Here is a 16,964-nt window from a genome sequence, read left to right on the forward strand (position 1 = left end):
CCTGAAAGGAAGCCAGCATGTCTGGATTGAAAAGTGATTGTGAGGGTGGGGTCAGAAGGGGCTTGTGGGTTTGAGGGCAGGGTTCTGGATCACACAGGACTTTAGGATCTGGGCTTTATCCTGAGCAGTGGGAAGGAGCGAAGGGGGCAGGCAGCAGTAACATGCAGTTTGCACTCTGCCAGGTGGAAGTGGCCGGGGTGGAAGCAGGGAACCCAGTGAGGAGGCTGACAGGGTCATCCAAGTGAAAGATGCGAGAGGTTTGGACTAAGGAGGTGGATGAAAAGAGGATGGAGCAAAGAGAATGGCTTTGAGAATGGGGTAGGTCGACTCAGGATGGACTGGCTATTGGGGAGGGCAAGGGGACTGAGAGGTGTCTGGTCTGTGTAATGAGGTGGGTGATGGGGCCTTACTGCAGGTGAGAACACCGTGGGGAGGGACGGGCCTTGTAGTGGCAAGGTGGGTGAAAGTATGTGAGTTTGGTAAAAAACCACCTTCTAACCCAGCCTTGGTTCTCCCAATGGGACAAGGTCAAGGCTCAAGCCTTGGGCACCAAGACAGCCCTCACTCTGTCCATCTTGCCCTAGGGTGGGGTGACTCACCTCAAAATACATGATCATATTCCATCACCCCACTTTCACGCCCATCTGATTTCCTGGAATAGTCCTGGCAGGGGTCCGTTCCTAATGATGTAACAGGACTTCCACCAATCCCCAAGCCCCGCTCTCAAAGGCTCTGCCCAGGACCTGGACATCATGGGAATTTCTCCAGCTTAAAAAGAGGTCACCTCGTGCTAGTCTGGGAGGAAGGCTGGGTGAGGGGACCCTGAGGGCTGTGGTTTGGAAGACAGTCCTAGGTGTGGTGAGTTTTCTGCTTTGCAGATCACAATGAGGATCAGGCTAGGATCCAGACTTTCTGAGCCTGAACCCTGGCCTGGACTCTTCCTAGCTGTGTGACCTTGAGCAGGTTTACCTTTCTATGGCTTAATTTCCTCTCCTATAAATCGTGCATTAAAAAATGTGCATAGTAACAGTACTTATATTGCACAGATGTGAAAATTAAATGAGGATATATGTAAAAGCACTTGGTACAGGACAGGTGCTAATGGTGGCAGCTATTATGATGATCTGCTTCCCTCAAATTCTTAATGAAGCAGCGTGCCCTTCCCCACACCATCCTCTCAAAGCTGGGCCTGTTCCTATGCTGCCCTCCCTTCTGTCTCCTGTCCCAGTGACACTGGGATACTCCTGTCCCATGATACTCACTCCACTTCATCCAGGTATGGACCTTCCCGGAGCTGGGCTATGAGCATCTCCACATCATGGACCCTGAGCTGATACTTCTGGAGCCTGCAGTAGGGGTGGGAGCAGACAGACCCAAGGTAAGAAGCTACACTATGCTTCCTCTAGCTCTGAGTGCGGCTGTCAGGAGCTAGGGGACACAGGAAGCCAACAGACCTGGGTCTAACCTTGACCCTGTTTCTTAGTAGCTGGGTGACCCTGGACAAGGCATCTAACCTATCTGAAACTCAGTTTCCTCCTTTAATAAATAGGACTAATAATGTGTTCTTTGCAGGGTTTTCAAAAGATTACAATGAAGTAACGGATATAAAATACCATAGTGGCCAGTACATAGCAAGGGTCTGTTAAATTACAGCTGCTATTTTTGTTGTTATGACAAATGCTCCTTGTTCAGGCCAGGATGGGTTATTCATGTCCTTTCCCTGCCCCTGCTATGCCTCCTTTGGAAAGCGGACCCTCCCCCGATATCCTATCCCTCCCCTCAAGGCAATAGATCCCACTGAAGTACCTGAGTGCCAGGCTTCTCCTCTGAGCCTCTTTCCTCTGTTTGGCATTTTCCTGCAGGTCTGGGTCTCTGGCAAGAACAAATCACACACTGGCCCAGGCTCAGGAGTCCAGGGCCTGATGGACCAAACCTCTTCCCTTGGTTTCTAGGGGCTGAAGACCCTGTAGCACGACCCACAGTAAGTGAGTAACAAAGACTGTTGTTTGAAGGTACTGAAGGTGCTGTTCAGCAAAGCAGCAGGAACAAAAGGTTTGAGGTCACTTGGGACCTTTATTCAAGTTCTGGTTCTGCCGTATATAGCTGTGTGGCCTTGGGCAAGTCACTTCACCCACTGGAGCTTCCATTTGCTCTTTTCTAAAGTGGGATGATATCTAACACATAGAGTGATTGAAGGACTGAATGAGATGATACATGGTCAAGTGCCCGCCGTAGGCACAAAATTGAATCTTAGGAAAAAGAACCTGCTATTATCTAAGATGCACTAGTCTCCATTTGTAGAGTTCAGAAGGCCAGGCGCATGGGCTGTATGTGGGTGCAGGCTGTGGGGAAGCCATAGCATCTCCAGGCTCTCCCCAGCTGAGCCAGGGGAGGACTGGGGGCTGCAGGGAAGCTGGGATTTTGTGGGTTTTCACAGACTTCTGGATTGGTGCTGTCCAAAAGAACTCCCTACGATTATGGAAATGTTTTCTATCTGTTTCATCCACGATGGGAGCCACTAGCCACCCAGGGCCACTGAGCACTTGAAATATGGCTAAAATGACTGAAATGTTCATTTGACTTAGTTTTAATTAATATAAAATTAAATAGCTGCATGTGGCTAGTAGAAATGTATTGGGCATCACAGCTCTAGACAAACAGAGAGTAAAGACTCTGGTCCTCCAAATCCTTGTATAGGTGAGGAAATTGAGGCTCAGAGCAGGGAAAGGACTTGCACAAGGACATACAACTTCATTTGACTCTGAGTCTCAGCCACGGAGGGCTGTGAGGGGAACACAGTTAGGAAGTTCTTTAATGGGAAGGCAACTTCCCTTTTTTTCTGCCCAGACAGGACTGGCCAAGCTGGAATCCATGCACAGCTGGAATATCCAGCATTTGAGTGCTAACTGGATGCCAGCAGTGTTCTAAGCACTCTCAATATATTAATTCATTTAATTCTCAGAACAGCTTTAAGATGTTGGTACCATAACTGCCTCCTCCCTTTTTTAATTTGGAAGAGTTTTCTCTACATAATAATGCCAATCTCACCATATCTTCATGCCCTCCCTAAGGGTCTGATTCACTCTGAGATCTCTGGGGATGCTCCCTAACCACAGGAATTGGATGTGGTCCAGAGACACTAGGGGAAGCTAAGTCCTTGGCCAACTCCAAGAAGTAAGTCATTTCTCAGGGCAGCAGTGGCAAGAAGAGTTCCCACATTCCAGCTCTTCTTAGTTCTTTTGGCCACTTTTCCCCACAACTGTCTGAGCTCAGATTGCTTCTCAGGATGAGCCCAGACCTACCTGCTCCCTCAGTTCTTACCTTTGTAGCTCCGCAGCCGCCTCTGCAGGTGGGACAAGAAAGAAGATGAGGTCCGCCTCCCTGTAGGGTCAGACACCGAGCCATGAAACCCGTACATCACCCCCTCCCCGCGTACCCCCTTGCTGCCCCAAATATCCAGAAAAGTTGATTCTGTAATTGACAGAGAAACAAGAGGACTGACAAAAATGCTTGAAATGAGACATGAAAAATTGTGACTATGTTGTTGCTTGATGAATCCTGAGTGTTTAAAAAAATCAGGAAGACAGATTTTACAAGAAAGATAATAAAATTAGGAATGCTAAGAGTTTTTATAGGAGACACAGTGTTTTAGGATTAAGAGGCATGGAACTTAACCTACCCTATGATCTTAACAGGCAACGCTAGTTCAGCACCACGGAGAGCGACACGCGACTCAGGATTCCTTCGCTCTGCCTATTCTTGCTAGACAGGTTCATTCATTCCCTTATCCACTCATCCGACTATCCACCTACTTTTCCATTCATTCACTATTTATTGAGTACGAGGTGCCAGGCCAGAGGGAGGCTCTGGAGATACCGATGTGAATAAAACAGACTCAGGCAAGCACACATAGGTCTTACAGACGAGTGGCTTCCTCCTTTTCCCATCCTCCATATTCTCATTCCCTTTCCCAAGACTCTGAAGGCCAGGATCCCACCCCTTTTGCTCACCTGACCTGTAGCATCCTGATGGTAGGGCATGTGACTGCCACCTTTGTCAAGGAGAGTAGGGCTGATACGGAGATATTGTTGCGGCTCAGGCTGCATGATTTGTGGCAAAGGTGTCAGGAGTGAATCCCCCATCCCATCCACCCCAGACTTTCATTGCTTTTCAAGGGAGGAGGGTGACTCAGGCAGAGGCAATGGGAAGACTGCTTACTCAAGCTTCCGGAGCCGAGGCAGGTAAGGAAGTATCTCTATGATGCTCAGCACCTCCCTGTCCTTGAGCTGGTTGTCTTGAAAGCTACAGGAAGATCAAGGCCCAGTCCCTCAGCAGTGGGGTTGGGAGACTTGGGAGCCCCAGTTGGCAGGTGACAGGCATGGCCACCCTCATGCAGGAGACACAAGACAGGGACTCACAACAACATCATGGTATCCAGCAGGCCAAGCTAGGAGGAAAGGCCCTCTGCTGGTCTCACTTCTGTCCCTATTTGGTCCCTTTGGGGGAGTTTCTGCCTGGTGACTCAAGGGATCCACATGATAAACTGTGAAGGCCTCATGAGGTGGGATGAAGGGACCCAGTGCCCTGCTCTCTGGGCTCTGTCTGGGATGTACCAGTGCCCTGAGTTCATTAGGGCCTTTTGGCTCCCAGGTGATGAGCAGACTGGGATGCAGGAGAAGCTGCTTCCAGCCTCCTCTCTGACTCTGATTCACCCAGAGCCCTAGGCCAAGCACTTTCTTTTCTGACTTCACATTCCCCACCTGTCAAATGGGGTCCACACCAGCCCTGCCTGGGTTCCTAGCTGGAAGGAGAGAAGAGCTGAAGAGTGTGAGGGTGCTTGCATGTGATCACTTGCTCAGGACAAAGGTTTAGAAATGTCAAAACTGACTGACATTTATTTTTCTTTGATTATTGAGAATGACCTTTATCTTCTCTCCCATCACCCAGAGTGATCATGAACAGCAGAGGGGACAGAGCAGAGCTCTGGTCCGGCTAATGCACCACTCAACAAGCAGTGCACACTGTGCTAGGCTGAATCTGCTTGGATGCATCTGCCTGGATGGAAGGGTGTCTTTTCTAAATCTCATAAAGGTGCCATACAAGGTAGCAGTGGTCCTGCCAGGGAGCTGCTAAGAAGGATCCCTGGCCCCATCCTTCTCAGGCCATTGATCACAGACACAGGGCAGGAGTATATTTGTGCATATGTGTTTAGACGTGGATATAGATCTAAGTGTGCATGCAAGGGCATGTACGTGGGGCATATACTTAAGTGAGCAGGCACATGCAAGTGTGTGTGCATGAATGTGAAGGTATGTGTGTGTTTCATGCATTTATGTGTACCTACCTGGTACCTGTCTACACACTGCCATCCCTTCTCTCAGGGTCACAGAAAAAGGAGGGGGACCCTCAAAACTCAAGCTCCTTCAAGATGGCCCAAAATGTTAGCACTTCTCTGAGGTCTCTAGGAGTCTTGTGTTTGGATCCAGGCCCACTCAGTTCTCAGACTGATACTTCCCCTCTCTGGGTCTCACTGAAAAAGTACTGGCCAGAATTTGATGGAATATACAGGACCCAGTCCAGACCCCAGGGGGGCCCTGGGACCTGGGCAGTGAATCCTCCCCTCAGCCAGTGAGCCCTCCTGGTGATCACTCACCTGACCTCTTCCAGCTGTGGACAGAGGGGCAAAGTCTGCACCAGGTGGCTGATGCCTCGGGCAGTGATCTTACTTCCTGCTAACCTACAGTGTAAGTAAAGATGGTGAGGATGGGGAATGGGGATGGGTAGACCAGAAATCTGCCCTGTGTAGGGTTGAGGGGAGGGAGGAGAGTTCCAGGCATCTCCAGCTGAGGATTTGTGTTGGTTTCAACCCTTGGCTCACCCCAGCTTCTTCAGGTTCTCCATTGTTGGCAAGCTCCTGGAGAGGGCTTCAGCAAAGGCGTCCCCACACTTCCTGCTCTTAAAGCTGCCACAGGAAGACGTAAAGTGGCAGAAGATCAATTGTAGGCAGGGTTTAGTGGTCATCCCCTCCTCCGACAGATGGAACTTAATACAGTAACAGCAATAGCAGTCGTAATTGTTATAGTAGTAACAAATACATATTATGGCAGACACTAATTGACCACCATAACCCTTTCTCCACTGTAGCTATAACTGGGAGCACGGTTTCCCAGCCAGAGGTGGTGTTTTCCAGCCTCCCCTACAGCTCAGTGTGACCATATGACTATATTCTCACCACTGGAATTCTATTTCCAGGGCTGGGCTTTAACACATTGGGCACATCTGATCCATGCTCTCTTTCCCTTCCCCCAAGCCAGAGCACAGATATTTCCATGTCCTAGCTTTGACCATGCAGATCAAGATGCCCAAGGAGATGATGTAGCAATGGTGGAAGGGACTTGGGTCCCTGAATGATCATGTGGAGCTGAGCTATTCCACTGACCTGGACCACTTACCTCTGAGTCTTCCATAAGAGTGAAATAGAATTCTATATTATTCAATCTACTGTATTTAGAGGGGGGTGGGATTCTTTGTTACTGCAGCTTAACCTTTTTCTCTAGCTACTACACATGCTGAGCTTTTACTGTGTGCCAAGAACTGTGCTAAGAAGTGTTTTTCATGCATTATTTCATCTCATTCTCACAACAACCCTTTGAAGTAGGTATTACTGATTCATTTTAGGGATGAAGAAACTCAGTCTGAGAGGAGGTTAAATAACTTGTCCAAACCAAACAGGCTCTAGCAGAATTGCTGGTTCACTGGTAGAATTCTCACCTCCCAAACAGGCTCTAGCAGCACAGCCTGGACCAGATGCTCCAGCCCAAGACTGAGAGAAAGAGAGAGAGAAAGAATCTAGGAACAATGACAAGATGGGATCTAACTGGACTCCAGAGTTACTGGCCAGGTACAGAGCTTCCTCACTGTGTCACAGGTTAAGGTGCAGTGGGGGCCTATTTGTTCTGATATTTGAGGTTCTTACTCAGTCTCCCTCAGCAGGAGTCTCCAGACTGGCTGGTTTCCACTCTCCCAAAAGTCCAGATCTCTCCCAGGGATCTCCTCAGGTCCTCCCCCATGCCCCTGACTTTACTCTCACCTGAGATTCTCTATCTGCCCACAGCCTGCCAGGGCTTCAGGGCAGCGGGGCTCCAGGGGGCAGCCCTCAAACTCCAGGTGGATAGGAGCATGCCTGTGCCCTAGAATGTTGGTCAGGGCAGCCAGGTCGGCGTAGGTCAGCAGGAAGTTGTGGAAGGGCAGCTGATGGGGGAGGCTTTGGGCTGTGAGGCTGGCCAACTCAGGCTCCTGTGTCTCACCCACACAGTGACACAGCTCTACAACTTTTGGCCCTGTGAGCCTGCGGGTGGCCAACTTCCTCAGTGCCTGCACAACTGCTGCCTGCTTGGTACCCACCCACGCCTCGTCCCGCTGTGCCAGGAGGCCAAGGAAGGGACGGCAGGCACAGGACGCCAGACCAGCCAGAAAGGTGAGAAGGTGATCTAAGAGGTCCTGTCTAGCGCTGGTCCGCAGCACCCAGCGAGAACTGAGAGTGACATGCTGGGTGACTGAATCTTTGTCCACCTTGGGGCTAGCCATCAAGTACAGGGCAGCAAAAAATTCCTGCAGGCTGAGGTGGTTGAAGGCATAGCCCGTCTCCTGGTGCCCGGGGCCTGTGCACACACAGAATGAGTTCAGCAGGCCTAGGGCAGCCCCGAAAGCCATCATGGGTGGAGGGATGTCTCCTGCAGAGAAGATAATCTTCCTGGTCTCTAGACCCCTCAGGGCCACCTCCCCGAGGCCCAGCAGGTACTCCACATGCAGGACCCCTTGAGGGCTAAGGGTGAGCACCATCTGCATGTAGTTCTGAGTCACGGTGGGCAGGAGGGCTGCGGACTGGCCTAGAGAGCTGCTTGGGAGCAGACGATAGAGGCAGAGGCAGGTGACTCGGCACAGTGCAGGCGCCGCACACATGCTCCAGAGACGTCTGTTTGCCTGCAACTCTGCTAAGGCCGCCTCCTGGGACAGCTGGTCACTGAAGAAGTGCCTCACATACTCCTCCACTCGTGGTGTGTCAAAGCCCCACATGTGGACCGTGACCACCTCCGTGGGCAGGCAGGCAGGCAGCTTCCCTGGACGTGAGGTGGCCATTACCCAGCAGCCAGGCAGGAGGGCCCCACGGCAGAGGCGGGAGAAGAGGGTGAGGGCTGAAACTGGGGCCTCAGGATCGGCAGTCTCCTTGCTGGAGCAGGAGTCGAGGACCTCGTCCAGCCCATCAAAGATCAGCAGGACTCCGTTAGCATTCTCCTGCAGGTACTGGAAGACAGCCTCGGGGCCCGCCTCGGGTCTCAGGTACAGATCAAAAAGGAGCTGGGGCAGTGTCAAAAAGTCTGTGATGAGGTTGAGCTGGCGGAATTCGAAAAGGAACAAGGCCTGGTAGCGGTCCAGCTGACCATCAGCCCACATCTGGCAGAGCTGGTGCACCAGTGTGGTCTTGCCCATACCCGCCTTCCCCAGAAGCACCGTCACTCTCGGGCCCTTGTCGGCCTTGGTATTGAAGAGGTCCCGAATGCTCACGTTGGTGCCATCTTCTGCCTTGGGGTGCCCCATAACAGCCCCCTCCTGAGTGTCAAAAGGCGCTGAGGTCCGGCTCCACTGCAAGATTGGAGGGATGTAGGCTTGGTGGAAGGCCAGTGGCTGCCCCGGCCCCGGAGTCTTGCTGCCATAGCGCTGCTGGGTGGAAGTCCTCAGCAGCTGCAAGTACTTCTTGGCCAACTCTGCAGGGGGCAGGAAAATGGCATCAGGGCCGGAGGCCTCCCTGCCCCCCAGTTCCTCTCACCCCAGTATCAGGTTATTGGGAGCCTGTAGCTGCAGCTATGTATGTATGGGGGAGGGTAGCAAAAGCACATAGGGGCTCTTGTGCCACTCAAATTCCTAGAATTGGTTTTACAGAATCACAGGCTCTGAAAGCCATTTACACATGGAAGTATGAATGGGTAAGTGTGGATCATGCTATATTGGTTTTGCAACAAGGTGAGTGGTGCAAAGTTTTCAATAAGATGGGGGAGGGGAGGGGGAGCACTTCCTTTGTAATATCTTATCAGAACAATCTTTTATTGTGAAATCTGAGTAACCCACACTCCTCCCCAATATTTCAGTTCTGTGATGCCCAGAGGTAAGCACTAACATCCTGTGGGTTCAGGCACTGACTAATTAGAACTCTGGGAACTGGGCCCCTACAGCACCAGGTGTTGGTATTCATTTCTGGGTCATTTGGGAGACCTTGGGTGGCCCCAGGGAAGGCCCAGGGCCAATGCAGCAGAATACTGGAGATCCCCACTGGGGAGCCTGAGGCAGTGTCCTGTTTTATATAGATGTGAATCCTCTGACCAGCTGTGAATCCTTTGGCTATGCCCAGTGTGGTTGGGTTTCCAGCTAGTGGGACAACTGGTGGAGAATGAGAGAAGTTTCTGTCTCCTCTACACTTCCTGACTTAGCCAGTCCTCAGCAGCTCCTGTCTCCCTAGGGGTCCCCAGGGCTTCTGCTTTGGTATCCAGCTCAGCCCTAAACTAGTCAAGGAGCCCAGTTCTGAGGTCATGCTTGTCACATGCCTGGAGCTCCCTCAACTCTGAGGATGTGGGACTATCCCTGAAAGAGCCTGGCTGATGAAGCTGCCACCTGCTGGGATGCTTTGAGCCCCTTCAGCTGAGCCACCTCTGGAGAAGTCCCTCGTGGCCTGTGGGGAGAGGCACTTCCTTGCCAGATCCAGCTCTTTCCTCTGCCCACCCAGGACCTCCACTCCTTCCCTCCTGGAAGACAAGAGTCATTGGGCTCCTGGAAGCCTGTTAGCAGGGGACAGAGTCCAGGATCTGTGTCCTTGGCCCAAGGAAATCCAATCCCTATGTTCGGGTCCCTCTCCACTTTGGTACCCACCTTGCTGCTGCTTCTTGCACTGCTTTGGGCGAGGTGAGGACCCACAGCTCTGATGAGGCCGCTTGAGACCTGGAAAGAATGAAGGAAGGAGTAAGAGGTGAGGTTTGGGTGCCTAGGCTGAGGGGGTACCCAGCACCTTCAGGGAGCTCCATTCCACAAACAGGTAGCAGGCAGACAAATATACCCACACTTGGGGACTGAGCAAAGGTAGGCGGCAGACAAAGGCTGCATCAACATCAGCTTGTTTGCAGAGGGGTCCCAGGCCCGAGTGAGAGGGCTGGCAGCTCTGGGCCTGGGGATCTTCCAGTTCAGGAGCAAGGAGCAGGGCCCAAAGCCAGCAGCCTCGAGTGTTAAATGGCTCTGAAAGAACCCAGCTCTGTCAAGGCCACTGCTGGTTGGAAAAGTGGAGCTTCCAACAGGCTTGGCCAGACCTGTGCCCCACCTCCTGTACCAGTGTGTTTTATCACCCTTATTTCACACCTTCCACATTTGCTCACTTCTCTTACTGGTTTCATGGGTGCTTGCCTGCTTGCATGGATTTTCAAGAGTTGCTTTAGTGCCTTTCTGAAGAGGTTGGAGAAGGGAAAAAGGAAGAAGGAGAACAAGAAGGAAGGGGAAACAGAAAAGAGAAGAGGAAGAAAGGAAGAAGGCTATGGAAGAATTTTAAGAAGGACACTCCTACAGCCAGGCACTAGGGATCAATCAAAACAGTGCTTGGCGCAGACTCCTTGCCCTGCCAGGTGTTAAATTTTTAGTTGCTGGTTTGCAGGGAGAGTCAGGGGTCCCAAAGAGGGGCTGGAATCAGTGTGAGAGTATTTCAATATTTTAACAAGGGACTTACTGGCTAAATATCAATCAGACCTGGTCACAGCCATGTGACAATTATGCCAGTTTGGTGATAAGGAACAGAGGGACCAGGTACCAGGCTGAACAGTTTTGATTTGTTGGGGAGCTAGGATTATGGGATGGATGTTTTCTGTTAAAGCTTATTAATGTTATTGCCATGCACAGCTATAAGTAAAAAGTCAATACTTCCATAGAAATATAGGTTCTGAACCTACAGCAAACATCATGCTCAATGGTAAAAGACTAAAAGCTTTTCCTCTAAGATCAGGAATAAGGCAAGGATGTCTGCATTCACCACTTCTATTCAAGATAGTACTGGCAGTTCTAGCCAGAGCAATTAGACAAGAAAAAGAAATAAAAGGTATCCAAATAGGAAGGGAAAACGTAAAATTTTCTCTGTTTGCAGGTGATAGGACCGTAAATGCAGAAAACCCTAAAGACTCTGCCAAAAAGCTGTTAGAATTAATAAATGATCTCAGCAAGGTGGCAGGATACCAAGTCAACACACAAAAGTCAGTTGCATTTCTATACATGAACAATGAACAATCTGAGAAGGAAATTACCAAAACAATTCCATTTACAATAGTATCAAAAAGAATAAAATACTTAGAAACTTAGCCAAAGAGGTGAAAGACTTGTACAATGAAAACAACAAAATGCTGCTGAAAGACATTAAAGACATAAATAAATGAAACACAACCCATGTTTATGGACTGTAAGACTTACTCCTGTTAAAAATGTCAATACTACCCAAAGTGATCTATAGATTCAGTGCAGTTCCTACAAAAATCTCAATGACTTTTTTTTTTTTTTTTTTGAGAAATAGAAAAACCTATCCTAAAATTTATATGGAATCTCAAGGGACCCTGAATGGTCAAAACAATCTTGAAAAAGAAGAACAAAACTAGAGGACTTGTACTTCCTGATTTCAAAACTCACCACAAAGTTATAATAATTAAGACAGTGTGGCACTGGCACAAAGACATTAGACCAATGGAATAGACAGAGAGCCCAGAAATAAACCCTCATGTATACAGTCAAATGATTTATGACAAGGGTGCCAAGACCATTCAATGGGAAAGGATAGTCTTTTCAACAAGTGGTGCTGGGATAACTGGATATCCCTATGCAAAAAAAAAAAAAAAAAAAAAAAAAAAAAAAAAAAAAGAAACTGGACCCTTACCTAACACCATATACAAAACTAACTCAAAGTGGACCACAGACCTAAATGTAAGACCCAAAACAGTAAAACTTAGAAGCAAAAATAGGATGAAAGCTTGGGACATTGGATTTGGCATTGATTTCTTGGAGATGACCCCAAAGGTACAGAGATCAAAAGAATAAATAGACAAACTGGGATTCATAAAAATTAAAAAATCTGTACATCAAAAGACCTCATCCCACTCTCCTCATATCTAGAAAAGCACTAAGATCATTAACGGTAAAATCTATTTCAGCCATTATGGAAAGCTGTCTTACAAAACCACATGGCTCTTCACGTCCCACCCAAGGGGGCCCATTCACAGTTATATGTACTGAGTGCTGTATTTAGACCTCCAATATGTCAGGTATGCCAATGCTTACAGCAAATTCATCACTAAACAGGTCTCTGACTGGTTCTCCAATGCCTTTTCCTGGATCCCTAAAGGGATAAGTTCTTTCTTTTCAGACATTCTCAAATTTCTGTTTTCTGTTTTTATTGGGTTTAGCTATTTATCTTGGTATCTGTCTACTTTTATGTTGTATTCCTATCTTACAAAAATAATTGTCTCTCTTTGAGGTCCAAGATCCATGAACTTAGCACCTGCACCCCAATGTTCATAGCAGCACTATTTACAATAGCCAAGACATGGAAACAGACTAAATGTCCAACAACAGACGACTGGATAAAGAAGATGTGGTATATTTATACAATGGAATACTATTCAGCCATAAAAAAGACAACATAACGCCATTTGCAGCAACATGGATGTCCCTGGAGAATGTCAGTCTAAGTGAAGTAAGCCAGAAAGAGAAAGAAAAATACCATATGAGATCGCTCATATGTGGAATCTAAAAAACAAACAAACAAACAAAAAATAGAAACAGACTCATAGACATAAAATACAAACCTGTGGTTGCCAAGGGGGAGGGAGGTGGGAAGGGATAGACTGGGAGTTCAAAATTTGTAGATACTGACAGGCATATGTAGAACAGTTAAACAAGGCTATACTGTATAGCACAGGGAAGTATATACAAGATCTTGTGGTGGTTCACAGTGAAAGAGAATATGACAATGAATATATGTATGTTCATGTATAACTGAAAAATTGTGCTCTACACTGGAATTTGACACAACATTGTAAAATGACTACAACTCAATAAAAAAAAGTTAAAAAAAATCTGTGAATTTAGGAACAAATATACCCCTATTACCAAGATTGCTGCCATGAACCAAACCTACATCCTGGTGATGCAGCCCTTGGACACCACTGGGGTCTCCTTCTGCTCCCACCTTTAAGGCTGCCGGGATGTTGGGGCCCCATAACCCCAGACTGGCTGGCATGATAGGTAGGGACAGTGTGACAACCCTCATTCAGCAGGAAGTAGATACGGAAGATGAGACCTTTGCCATTGTTCCAAAGATTTGTCACTGCAAATCTCTCAGTGGGGGAATGTTGAGCTAACTTCAAAGTTCCCCGAATTTCTGGGGTCTCAGATGTCTGCCTGTGATCCTTCAACAGATAAAGTACATTCTTCACTGGGAGTGTTTGCCCTAACAAACTAATAGCTCTAAGTAATGCCTAACGTCACAATAGCTCAGTCTGGCTTGTTTCAGTCCACCTTATCAGAGTCATAGACCCCATCGCCCTTCACAGACCCTAGACCTCCTCCCTCACTTGCAACTGATCAGAGACTTATGCACAAGCCAATCATGCACATTGTCACCCTACCTTATAAAACACCCCAACAACTGGCCTCGGGGCTCATAAAGGCACCTCTCATCTGTGTGGCCCACTGCTGTCTATGGCAGTGTACCCTAATAATCTCTTTTTCTATTCTCATAAAATAAGACCCTATCCACAGAGTAAAAAGGCAACCCACAGACTAAAAGAAAATATTTGCAAAAATATCCAGAATATAGACAGGACTCCTAAAATTAAACAACAACAAAAAATAAATAAGCTAATTCAAAAATGAGCAAAGGACCTGAACAGATATTTCTCTAAAGAAGATATATTAATGGCCAATAAACGCATGAAAAGTTATTCAACATCACTAATCATGAGGGAAATGCTAATCAAAACTACAATGAGAAATCACCTCACACTCATTTGGACAGCAACTATCAACAAACAAACAAACAAACAAACCAGAAAACAACAAATGCTGGTGAGGATGTGGAAAAATTAGAACCCTTATGCACAGCTGCTGTGGAAAACAGTATGGAGATGCCTTAAAAAATAACAAATAGAATTACTATATGACCTTGGATTCTGGAATTACTAAAAAGAACAGAAAGCCCAGTCTTGAAGATATATTTGTTCACCTATATTCACAGCAGCATTATTCACAATAGCTAAACAAGCTGTTTATTGGGTAGAAGCAACCCAAGTGTCCACTGATGAATGAACAGATAAGCAAAATGTGGTCTATCCATACAATGGAATATTATTCAGCCTTAAAAGGGAAGGAAAGTATGCAATATGCTACAACATGGATGAACCTTGAAGACATTATGTTAAATGAAATAAGCCAGTCACACGAAGACAAATACAAGGCACTTGCATACAAGGTACTAAGAGTAGTTAAAATGATAAAAACAGAAAGTAAATGGTGGTTACCAGGGACCAGAGGGAGGGATGAATGGGAAGTTATTGTTTAATAGATACAAAGTTTCAGTTTTACAAGATGAAAAGAGTCATGGAGGTGGATGGTGGTGATGGTTCCACAACAATGTGAGTGAACAGTACACTTAAAAATGGTTAAGATGGTAGATTTGATCTAATGTAATTTACCACAATTTAAAAAAGAGAGAGAGATGCTCTGAACAGAGTGTGGCTCATGAACCAGTGAGGTGGGCTATTTGATCCAGAGCACCGACCTCTGCGTTCTATCAGAAAAGCAGTCAGAGGTTCCTTTAGTGTAGACAGCAGTCCGTAGGTCAATGCCAGGCCCAAGATGTCCAAATGGTGAGGGGCCTGAGTCTGTGGGGCTGGAGCATGAGGCCCTGAGGCTTGGGAACAGGGAGGTAAGAGCAGACTTCCCTAGTGAAACCAGACAGAGGATTCGGGCAGTGGCCAAGGGCTGCCAACCTTAGACTCTCCCAGGAGGTTCCTGGTTCAGCCTCCAGGAACAGGTATCAGGACAGGACAATGCCTTGAGGGGCACAGAGAGGGTGCAGGTGATGCTGGGAGCCGTGGGGAGGGGCTTGGGAGGGATGCAGATGGGTCAGGGGATGAGGAGGCTGCTTTATGGGAAACAGCTGTGACCAGCCACCATCAGCCTGCCTGCTCTAGGTTTGAGGTGGGGACTTAGCATGCTCACCACCCATCCTGCTCCCTAACCCCAGGCCTTACCAGGTTGGAGCTGAGAATCAGGTTGGCTTTCCTCACCAGCTTCCAGCTGGAGGAACCCTGGAAGACAGGAGGAGATAAAATGCTACGGGGATGAGCGAGGATGCCCTGGGACCAGCTCTGGCCCAATGTCTGGCTCAGGGCTCATCCCTCAGGGTGGGGTCCCAGCAAGGGAGAAATAAACTACACTCAGCGACCTGTGGATGGCACAAATGATGGTGAGCCTTGAAGGCACCTGGGGACAGAAATGTGTGCATATCTAAAGGTCTGTGCACATACAGATACATGAGTGCACGCACACGTGTTTCTGCATGCATACACACATGCGCAGATGTGTGTATCACACTGTGCACCCCACCTGTCCTGCACTCTGCCTTGTAGACTTCCTGAGTGAGTTCTCACTTTCTCTCCAAGAACACCATCGCCTCTCAGTGTTCTGTGCTGTGTAAACAGAGTCCAAGAAGTGCTCACAGAGCAGAGTTTAATCAGCCTGCCTGTCAGTGGAGGTCAGAGAGCTCTCCCTGTGACTGCTGCTGACCATGTTGCAAAAAGAAACCTCTTGGGCATTATTGGCTCTTTGGAATTTCCGGGCAGGAAGGAGTCACTTGGTCCTTTCTCTGCCTACATCTTGCCTTTCTGGGCAACTAGGGTGGTACAAGGTGGAAGTAGGAGTCCTCCAGGTCCCCAGCAGATTTGGTGGCATTAGGCCATTTTCTCTGGGAAGTGCATAGAAACATCGAATTTTGTTCCTGGTTTGGCCACACCATCTCTGTGTGACTCAGGTGGGTCCCAGCCTTGCCTGGGCCTCTGGCTCCCCACGACCCGGGGGCTAGCTGGCTGCGTTGTGCCTCTCATGGCCACCACTCTTACCGTCTCCGTGGCCCCAAGTGCTCAACAATGGCACCTCCAGATCCAGCGGCACGTCCAGCTCCATGCACACGCAGTGGATGAATGACTGCCAGGTGGCCTGGCCCTGGATGCGCAGTTTGCTGAGTTGTAGGATGACCCTCTCTGTGGGATCTGGGTCCTCGTTCCTGGAGCCCAGGTCCATGTTGGGGAGGAAGAACTTCACCTTGGCACTCAGCCATTCTGGGTCTTTGCTGAGCTGCCTCACGAGCCATCCCCACAGGTTCTTGGTGCCCAGCTGGAGGCTAATGGGGTCCATGAGGAGCCAGCCCTGCAGGAACCAGGGAAGCAGGTGAGCTGGGAGGCAGGTGAGCTGGGGGGAACCCAGGAGGAGAAGCAAACCCCCACCCCCAATATCTGAGGGAAGAGAATAGACAAAGAAGACAGAGAAGAGGCCTCTCCGTGGAGTCTCAATGCCATTGCCCAGAGCTTGGTCTCAGAAATTAATCTCCTTTTTCTGCATCCCCTCACTCCCCCTCAATCTGTGCCTGTGTCCTGGCTCTAGAATGGTCTAATTCATCCCCCGTGGATGGAGTTCTGACGAGCTTTACTCATTCTTGTTTCCATGGGCGCATCTGTGCTGCTCTCTGTCTGAGCTAACTAGTTGTCCCTGCAGATCTGTCCTTCCCTTCTTCCTTAGTGTTAGAACCCCTAAATATCCCCTGGTCATTTGGAATAAACTGTATTTCCAGCCTCCCTTGTGCTTAGATGTAGCCATGTCATAAAGTTTTGGCC

The 16,964-nt window shown here is 48.5% G+C and overlaps 1 protein-coding gene across 13 annotated transcripts in view; it reads right to left on the reverse strand.

The window, feature by feature from the left end:
• NLRC5 (NLR family CARD domain containing 5) overlaps positions 1-16,964 on the reverse strand; it is an 80,733-nt gene that overhangs the window by 37,498 nt on the left and 26,271 nt on the right. For all 13 annotated transcript variants that reach the window (XR_010382297.1, XR_010382298.1, XM_010996084.3 and 10 more), the window contains 11 exons: positions 16,194-16,500; positions 15,327-15,383; positions 9,922-9,990; positions 7,091-8,765; positions 5,879-5,962; positions 5,654-5,737; positions 4,219-4,302; positions 4,011-4,100; positions 3,322-3,381; positions 1,807-1,872; positions 1,263-1,346 (listed from right to left, as the gene is read on the reverse strand). Coding sequence is in view for 11 of the 13 variants with exons in the window: in XM_010996084.3 (XP_010994386.3) it covers positions 1,263-1,346; positions 1,807-1,872; positions 3,322-3,381; positions 4,011-4,100; positions 4,219-4,302; positions 5,654-5,737; positions 5,879-5,962; positions 7,091-8,765; positions 9,922-9,990; positions 15,327-15,383; positions 16,194-16,488 (2,648 nt within the window). In the remaining 2 variants the exon portion in view is untranslated. The remainder of the gene's footprint in view (positions 1-1,262; positions 1,347-1,806; positions 1,873-3,321; positions 3,382-4,010; positions 4,101-4,218; positions 4,303-5,653; positions 5,738-5,878; positions 5,963-7,090; positions 8,766-9,921; positions 9,991-15,326; positions 15,384-16,193; positions 16,501-16,964) is intronic.

This window comes from Camelus dromedarius, chromosome 9 (genome assembly GCF_036321535.1).
Source record: "Camelus dromedarius isolate mCamDro1 chromosome 9, mCamDro1.pat, whole genome shotgun sequence".
NCBI lineage: Eukaryota > Metazoa > Chordata > Mammalia > Artiodactyla > Camelidae > Camelus > Camelus dromedarius.